We start from the raw sequence: 9,848 nt of genomic DNA on the forward strand, positions 1-9,848 counted from the left end.
TTTAAATACATTAATATATTTTAAACAACATACTTAAAAATGGCTATTTGGTGTCATTTCCACTCAAATGTTTGCAATATTAATATTCTTTGATCAGACACCTAAGTGACGCCTTATTTCACTTTTTTTTAATATTGAATCCTTTGGTACTCGAAATATTATTGATAAACTGATTATTTAATCTTTATTTTGGAACTAAAGATTTAAAAGAACAATAACAGGCAATTAAGTTATAAGAGAAAATACACAACGTTGGCGCCATATAGATTTTAGGATGTGATTTTTGCATATTTTGCCTTTCGAGAGTAATACATGTGACTGGCTAATTTTGAAAGAAAAAAGGGAAGAACAAAACACTTGAATTCCAATTAATTAATTCCTTGGAGAAAAAGAACGCTAAGAATCAATGAAATGATTCACTTTACAGCAGGAGTTTGGAAGAAGCTGAACATGCAAAGTGCTTATACCATGTTCATCTCTGCGCTTTACTCTTCTTGAATAGGAAAATGGTCAGACATTTTATTTTGCACAGAGCTAGAGAACCATATAAATTTCATAAACCACTATCTTTTAGTAGTAATTAGTCATCTATAGATACCATTTGCTATATTACGGATTTTAGATACCTTTTTTGTAATTATAAGATGTATTTGATGTATTTAAGCTATTGTATTCATGAATACAATAGCAAAAATAGGCGTGAATCAAGGAAATCCAGCTAATCAGTTGTTGTATTCGAGTGTATTCATGGAGTGAAACATGGGATTACAGCTGGACAGATTATTGTATTTGACTGTATTCATGGCATGAAATAGGGGATTACACTGTTTTTAAAAATGGAAAGTGAATCAATTAACATAATAGACTCCTAATATAACTCAACAATAACACACAAATTTTGTATTTTTTAGTTATAAAAAAGATTCTCAACCGAAAAATACCCCAAAAACGTAGCAATCTTCAGAGAAATTATATAATACATCTGAATACATAAATTATATTAATTAAAAAAACATATGAATACATTCATGGCATATAGCGAGACAGTGAATACAATGAAATACATAGAATACAGCGGGATACATTGAAATACAATGAGAAAAAAAGACAGTGAATACAATGAAATATATGGAATATAACGAGATACATTGAATTACAATGGGAAAAAAGACAATGAATACAATGGAATACATGAAAATACAGCGTGATATGTTGAAAATACATTGAAATATATTAACAGGAAATCAAGTTGCTCGGCCCCAAAATCAGTCGTCTTTGTTCAAGAACAAACTCTAATTTCCGGCGAATCTGCCGTCGAGCAAAAACCCTGAATCTCAAAGTTCCTACGCCGCCGTCGATCAGAGGCTTCATCTCCTTTGGATTTGCCCCCGTGGCATTGGAGAGTCCAGTACCCGAAATCCCATAGAGTCCGGTAAGGTACCCGAAAGTTGATTTGTGGGGTCTGAATTTGAATGACGAGATTGAAAGTCCATTGACACTTAAAGACTTCAAACACACAAAACATGGATAAATAATCGAAACAGGTAAACTATTAAAATCGACACAGAATGAGCGGGATACATTCAGTACTCGAGTATTCGATGGAAGGAGGAAAGGGGAAATTTTAATGGGATAGAGAAAGAGAATGAGATGTATCAAAGTAGAAAGAGAAAGAAAATAGTGTAACTGAATAGCGTATTTAGTGGCTTAGGGCTAGGAGGTAACCAAAATTAAATATTTTGCTATAAACCTTAAAAGGTATCTATAGAATATAATTTTTTTAAATGATATATATTTAAAATAAATAAGGTATTAACCTTTGCTATACGAGGTAAAAATTCCTATAATAAACAAGTCGCGAGTCAGACTAGCTAGCAAGGCGCACATTAAGATTCTGCAAATGGAGTGAGGTGTGACCAATCTAGAATGGAGATCAATATAATATTTAGATATTCTGAAACAAATAAAAAATCATACATGTAAAAATTTAAATCTCAAAAAAAAAGAATCAGAAAATGAAATACCTTACTTTTAATTTCAGCACAAAAATTGGTCAAAATGATCCTCTGGAAAAGCAAAACCAAAAAAATTAAATTGGATGAAAGGAATAGACAGTGTTACCTCTATGGACTACTACAATATCTCAGCAACCGGATAACTTTGTCAATGAAATTACCAGGAAGAAATAAGTATAGGATAAGATTATATCAAAAATATTACTACTAGAAAGAAATCATTTCTCATGTGTTGGAATATGCTGATTCCCTCTTCTACAATTCCTGGCTCACCAAAGTGCTCAATATCAACAGTGTCAAAATAAAAAGGTGGACAGGGCGAGTAAATATATGGTTTGTGCTTACTCCAACAAACTTGGAATGATCCACATCTTCATCATGCACCAAGAATAGGAGAACTATTGCTAGTATAAACCTTAAGATAGAGATGGAAATAATCCCTTCACTCACACTGAGACGACCTGCTCAGGTGCAGGCGGAAATGTATGGTAGGAACTTGAACTTGCAGTCAATGCTTGGGTTAACTTATCATAAGTTAAACATTTGCGCTGGCCAATTTCGTTTTCTACCACAAGACCCAATTCCTGATAGCTCCATGGAAATGTCAATGCTTCGATGTTGAGCAGCACGAACTACGCTGATGCGACATTGTATTTTAACCGCGGGGCAGGCCTCAGTACCAACCGCTGCCATTTTATCAACGTTTAACTTCCTTGAGGATACCATTGCAATTGGTTCCGAGAAAGTGAGGATAGTCTGTGACCAGTGAGTGCTGGGAGTATGGGGAGATGTGGACAAGATAGTTGGCTTTTCTTTACAGAATCTTTCTGTAAATCCAGTGTCAAACCAAATGACAACTCCATAACACCAAGTTGTATTCGGTTTTGAACCTGTAGACCCATTTGCAGAAGTTTCTCCCTTCAGCTCCAGTTCAACCTTAGCAGTAAAATCCATCTCCTCCAGCTTCATTGTCACCAGATCAAAGTTCTGTTCAAGTATACTGAGATGTCAGAGAATTATTGTAAAATCATAAAGAGATTTTTCCTCAGTTTTAAATATGTTTAATGGTTATCCTCCCGAAAAGCACTGTTTCATGAGGCAAGCAATTCTGTGGGGAAAAGCCAGGGAGAAAATCATTTCTAGCAACAGTCGTCTTCACGGTTTCACTCAATACTCTCTTGTGTCTCTTATTTTTCACACAATACATCCACATAACTATTTAAAATTTACAACAAAGTCCATATACCCTGCCAAACCCAAACAATTTCTATGGGCTTCTTATAAAACACAAGTGAATCCTAGAATCGAGTGGAAAGATGACCGAGGTAATATAATATTAATCAAATATTGGAATTAACATATTTGAGTTTAGACTGTCATGATGTGTCTAAAACCTAAATACTTGACGATGCCAATATGCTGTAATGCAGACAACTGATATTAAAATAAGGACCATTTAAAGGTCAATAAAGTTTTCATGGTTCTCCACGCAGATTAAAAGACAAACCTGGAGAACTGTTGAATTAGTTATTATATCACAGCTGTCAATAACATCAACTATTGGAATTCTGGAAGCATCTTTAACAATCTCCTCGCCGATACAAGACATATTAAACCCATAAACGTTTTCCCAAAATGGAATGCTTGTACCACCTCTTCCAAATCCAGCAACAAACTAGAAAAGTTATGTGGGGAGAGAGGTTAGCTTCAACCTAGAAACGAATGATGAGTTAAACACATGCAAGAAAAGCTTTTGAGAGTTACCATGGTTGCCATGTCAGGAAGAACAGCACCTCCAGGCTTCAGAAATTGATCGCGAGCATACAGGACAGAGCTGAGCATTGACTCATAAAGAAGGCAATAACCCATCCATTCACTCACCAACACATCAACACTGTGTGGCTGAACTTTCTGAGTACTCTGTAGCTCTTCAACCATGCCCTGAACAACCTCCATTACACCATTGCTCGGATCAGAACCTTCATTCTCGCTTCCAGTCCGCAAAATGTTATTGTCTTTGGCAATCTAAAATTATAGTAAGAAGTTAGGAAAGTAATGGAATTTAGTAAATAATACTGGAGCTGCAAAATGTGAAGATAAAACTGTTAAATTTGGAAAGCAGCATAACAATTTAATAATGCAAGATTGTTGACCTGAGCTGCCACAGCTGCCATCTTTTCACTTGCTTCAACTGCAATCACCCTTGATGCACATGCCTGGGCTGCAAAGAGACTAAAAACGGCATGAATTAGTTCTTACTGAACGACTCCTTTTTAAATTTAGAAGTTGAGCTTTTTCCTTCAATAGTTAATTGTGAATGCAAAAACGAAGATTAACAGTATAAGTGACCTGTTATGCATGCTTTTAAAAAATTCTGATCGATTTGGGATCTTTGGTCCTGACCTCACTTGCAAATACTAAAATCAGTATTTGTAAGATGAAGTTTGGCCACCAGTATTCACATATCTTTGGTCATGACCTACTTGAAGCTGAGGATGGTTCGCTCACTACAAAAACATATGGGAGCATAGAATAGAATAGGACAACTAAGAGATCATCTGGTGGGCGAGTCTACATACTACCTCATACAAGTGTCTTTTCCTCTATTCCCTGTCCCTGCATAGGGATTTTAAGTGTTTTCTTCCTTGGTTTGCTCATTGCTCTTCCTGCTAGTGGCTCATCTAAAAGGCTGAAAGAAATAGATACATGTACTACTATTTCACCTTATGGTTAAGGCGATGAAATTTTAATTCTCCTTTCTTCAGCTAGGGTACTGTAATATAAAAAAGCAAATAGATTCAGAGCTTAATGCTTGTTCACTTTATCTTCTTTCACTTCCAACTACCTCCTTTCGTAGTTTTTACTGTTCCTGTTTTTTTCTCCATGATTTCTCCCCTAAAAGTAGAACAAGAAAGCTCAGCCAAGGATTCAAGTGTTCACAAAACAAAGGGATCTAAAAAGGATTTAGAAGATCCAAAATCATCAGAATACTGCATCAAATGATCAACTACACGAGTAAAAACTGTAATGATATAAAGTAAATATGAGTAAAATCTCTCCAAACCTCAATATGCCAGTACCACAACCTACATCCATGACTACAGCACCTTTTACGAGAGAAGGATTCCCCAAAATGGCTTGCCGATAAGCATCAGTTCTTACCTGCATAAGCCACAATATCAACAATCTTGTTACCAAATATTTCAGCAGTAGCTTTTTTCCTGAAAGAAGGCAAACATTTATATGGCACAAAGAAGCATAATGAGATAGTTTTTGCCAATAATGTAACTATCAAGAGTCCATGGAAGAACATACATCAGCTTCACGACAATTGGACAAAGCTTGGAAGGCAACAGCAGGAAATGGATGTCAATCAGATTTAAAAGCTGATGAAAGAAAATTCACTTTAATGTCAATTAAAGAGAATGGAGAGCAGTGTGGTTTATAATAGGGATATTGATACATTCTGATGAAGACAAGGTGCTAGGCGGTATATAATGTTTGTTCTGGAGCTTAGCATACTTTGATGTGTGACAGTTGTCATTCTATTGGTGCTTCTTCTATTAAAAGTATTTCCTGATCCAAAAATTTTAAAAAAATTACCAAGGACCAGTTAGAGAAGCAGAATAACTAGATTAGATCAGGTCTGGTCTTCTCTTCTTTCCTTAGGTTAGTGAAGTATGTTCACTTTGTATTGAAGTAAGCAGCAGTTCATTCTTGTTGGACAAGAATTACAAGCAAAATCTATTCAAGTAAATGCTGGGTCTGGTAAACTAGGATACCACAAATAGAGATTGAAAAAGTCCAATCAACATTTAGCTCAACATGGGAAAAACAATCTGATTGACTATATCTTCCTAAACAACAAAAGATGGTTGTTATACATCAAAAATTGGGCCAAAGCAGAACCTAATAACGTAGAAAAGGCTTAATCAAGATAAGAATTACCTTATCACTTATCATGTCCCTGTGAATACCATATGAACTATAACCACCAAAATAGCTTTTATTTACGTCCTTGACCTTATTTGCTGCAACTTTTGCTATATATACGCTGGAATCTAGGTCATCCGGGTTCCTATACGAAGAAACACCAGCTTCTGCAGCGACAATGCCATTGCTGAAAGTAGTATCAGTCATTGAAGCAGATTTCCCTCCATGTTGACTGGAAGCTATAGGTTTGTTTTCTTCTGTTTCAGACTCAAAATCATCCTCATCAATGCTAATAAGCTCAAAATCCTTAATTAACTCCTTTTTGTCGATAGACATAATATCCTCAACATCATCACCTTCATCATCTTCATCAAAGCTATACAGAAGTGCATCCTCATTCAAGAAAGGCTTCAAAAACTCATCATCATTCCAAGGAAATAAGCCCTCATCAAAATTAATAACATCGTGCAAATGATTCAGTAGATCTTCCTTTGATCGACAGACAATGCCACAACTCCAACATTTGTTCTCAGCAACCTAATATCAAAATATATATAAAAAAAGGGTTTATATATATACATTTTTTCTACACCAATCAGTAAATGTTGACCTGTAATAGCAGGTTAATTATCATTTTTACCAAATTATCAATTAACGTTTATCCGGAGATTTACCTATAATTACCTAATAAATGACATGGCTGTATAAATATTCTTTACACCATCTACAACTTAAACTCGTGAGAAAAAAGGTCATTAGACACGTAATAACAAAATTGATGCGTTGAGTACCTTAGACCTAACGTAATTAATGAGCTTAAAGCAGCCGTAGAAATCCAAGGCGAGAGTGGTCTTGAGAGTGTTGAAGTTGAAGCGGTGTGCGGATGAGCAGTGTTCAAAGAGGGCATTGCTGGAATTGTATAGCGAGTCACAGAACAAGCAGAGTAACTCTGAGCTCATAGCTTCCGCTTCATCTTCTTCGTCTCCGTTTTCGTCTACTTTCCAATCGTCCCAGTTCTGCTCCCTGTCGTCGTCTGAGTTTTCAGCTCCTTCTACTTCCATATACGTGGTATTGGGTTCCTCCATAGCCATAGAAATTAGCTAGTTCGAAGTATTGGATTGCAAATGGTAATGGTTTGTTGGGAAGTTTGGGGAAAGGGTGAGAAATGAGAATTAAAGGAAGTTGCCTTAAACCCTTTAAAACCCTACTCTTTGTTATTTGACTGTTTTCTCCTCTACCGCTAATGATTTACACCTTTAAAAATCAAATTTAGTTTCAAGTTTCATAACTATAGGAAAATAGTTTTAGCACCCCAAAATTTTCACAATCTCACTCAAGTATTGAATTTCTTCCCAAAATATTCAATTTTGGCTAAAAACTTCTATATTATATTAAAAGCCAAATATTGTTCGTCTTTTTTACTATTTTAAAATAATTAATTAGATAAAATAATAATTTAAGTTACTTTTCTAGTAGTTGAAACATTTAAATTTCCTAAAATTTTGGGTATTAAATGTTTCCTTATTGAACTACATAAGAACTCGTAAGTTTTAGCTATTACAAACATGTAACATATTAATTAAATCAACTGTCACGACCCAAATTCCATTATAGGTCGTGATGGCGCTCAACACCGTTGTTAGGCAAGCCAACACTAATCAACTAGTAAATTCCCATTTTAATTAATTAGTAAGTGATAGCTTCCCTTATTTGATAAAAAATTAGGAGTTTAAAATTTAAATATAAATAAATGGAAGCAATAAATACGAATCATAATCATGTAAATAAACCAAATCATAAGTCTATTAATGTGTGTACCAATACCTAGTGTCACAAGTATGTGGTCAATCTAGTAGAATATACAAAATCATATTATCCTAATGTCTGAAAAAGAAATAGACAGGAAAAATAAAGACATATGAGAGACTCCAGCTGATGTAGAACGGCTCAAAAGGGCAGCTCACCGGGAAGTCTCGAGTTGGGGAGTCAAGTCTATGCGCCGAACTGATGGCTAGATGCACCTGCCTCAAATCCTGTACAATCAAGTACAGAAGTGTAGCGTGAGAACATAAAATATGTACACAATAAGTATCTCGTCTAACCTCGAAGAAGTAGTGATGAGGGGTCGATTCCGACACTTACTAGGGCCAACAATATAATAATATGAAGTTCAAATTGAAAATCATGATGTATATAGATAACAACAAGCTCAAAACAAGAATAATAACTAGAAAATCCTTCCATCATGCTTAAGAAGTCAATGCACTTTCTTCATTTAAAACAAGTGACATTTCAAGCAACAAATCATACGAACTATAAAGAGTTCCCGTTCTATTATCACACACAAATGTCACCGAGGACATTTGGCCCGATTCAACATAAAAGTAATATGCACTGTTGAGGGTCGAACGACCACGAATCATAGATGCATCTATTAACCTGTCGAGGCGAACGGCCCGTTCCCATGAGAGTAGTGAAAATAATCACCCCGCTCGCGGATTATACTTGCAACGCGGTTAAATATAAATATAACGTAATTTTTCTCAATTCTTTTCAAAATAATAATTTACTTGAAACCTTTGAAATCTTGAAATCCACAACTTAGCTCCATTCAAAGCAAATCAACAAATATATTTAGATAACAGTATCCACAAAGCGTGGTGTAAGCCTAGAACTACCCGGACATAACAAGAATAGTAGCTACGTACGAACTCTCGTCACTTCGTGCGTATATAACCGCCACAATTAATCATATATTAATTAAGTTCACCTATGGGGAAATTTCACTCTTACAAGGTTAGAAAAGAGACTTACCTCGTCTCAAGCCTACTTCACAATTCAAGAACGCACCCAAATCTCTAAATTTGACGCCGAATGACTCGAAACTAGTCAAACATTACATAAACTAATCAATATATGCTCAAAAGTTCACAATTCCACCATTTTAGTGATTACCCAACCTAAATTGCAAGATTCTTATAATTCACCACCGGGCCCACATGCTCGGATTCCAGGAATTTTTAAAGAAAGTTGTTACCTATAACCTTAGGAACATAAATATATGATTTCTACTATTCCATAACAAATTTTGTGGTTAAATCTCATTTTTAGCAAAAGCAGGTTTTCACCTAAACCCATGATTTTCACTAACTTACATGTTATAATCTACCCATAAAGTATGTATTTAACTCACATTGTGTAGAATTTACTCACCTCATGATGCTAAGTCGAAATTCCCTCTTTGAGAGCTCCTCATCGCCCAAATGTGTAAAGAATGGGAGAAAAATGCCTAACTCCCGTATTTAATGAAGTGCATTGCCCTAGCGATTTTCGCACCTGCAGTGCGTTGACCCCCTTCTGCGGACGAGGGTCCGTTTCTGCGGAGTTGGGCTGGGCCGGCTGGGGCCGCACGTGCGGACGAATACCCGCTTCTACAGTCCGCTTCTGCGGAAAAAGAGGTGCATCTTCGGAACCTGGGTTCCTCTCCTTGGGCCGCATCTGCGAGGCTCCAACCGCACCTGCGAGCTCGCAACTGCGGCTGACCAATTGCAGGTGCGGTTATGACAACAACTGGAGCTTCAGCTCTTGCTCCAATTTTCATTTTAGTCCGAGCCTCGTCCGATTGACGCCCGGGGCCCCCGGAGTCCCGCCCGAACATACCAACAAGTTTGGAATCATAAAACAGACCATTCGAACTCTCGGAACGCCCGAAACAACATTAAAACTAAGAATCACAAAACCTAAAACCAATTGAATCAAACTTATGAACTTCAAGTTCTTCAATTTACTTTCAATGTGCCGAAACGTACGTATACTACTCGGAATGACACCAAAATTTGCATGCAAGTCTTAAATAACATTACGGAACTATTCCCGGTCTCAAAATTCCATTTGGACCTC

At 36.2% G+C, this 9,848-nt stretch overlaps 1 protein-coding gene across 1 annotated transcript; it reads right to left on the bottom strand.

The window, feature by feature from the left end:
* Positions 1–2,202: 2,202 nt before the first annotated feature.
* On the bottom strand, positions 2,203–7,173 carry LOC107802289 (putative protein arginine N-methyltransferase 3). Its single transcript, XM_075217790.1, has 7 exons — positions 6,740–7,173; positions 5,964–6,485; positions 5,080–5,177; positions 4,169–4,247; positions 3,780–4,040; positions 3,523–3,690; positions 2,203–3,002 (listed from the first exon to the last, which is right to left on the bottom strand). The coding sequence occupies exons 1-7, from the start codon at positions 7,037–7,039 to the stop codon at positions 2,544–2,546; spliced, it is 1,887 nt and encodes a 628-aa protein (XP_075073891.1). The 5' UTR covers positions 7,040–7,173; the 3' UTR covers positions 2,203–2,543.
* Between the last annotated feature and the right edge of the window lie 2,675 nt (positions 7,174–9,848).

This window comes from Nicotiana tabacum, chromosome 7, assembly GCF_000715075.1.
Source record: "Nicotiana tabacum cultivar K326 chromosome 7, ASM71507v2, whole genome shotgun sequence".
Lineage (NCBI taxonomy): Eukaryota > Viridiplantae > Streptophyta > Magnoliopsida > Solanales > Solanaceae > Nicotiana > Nicotiana tabacum.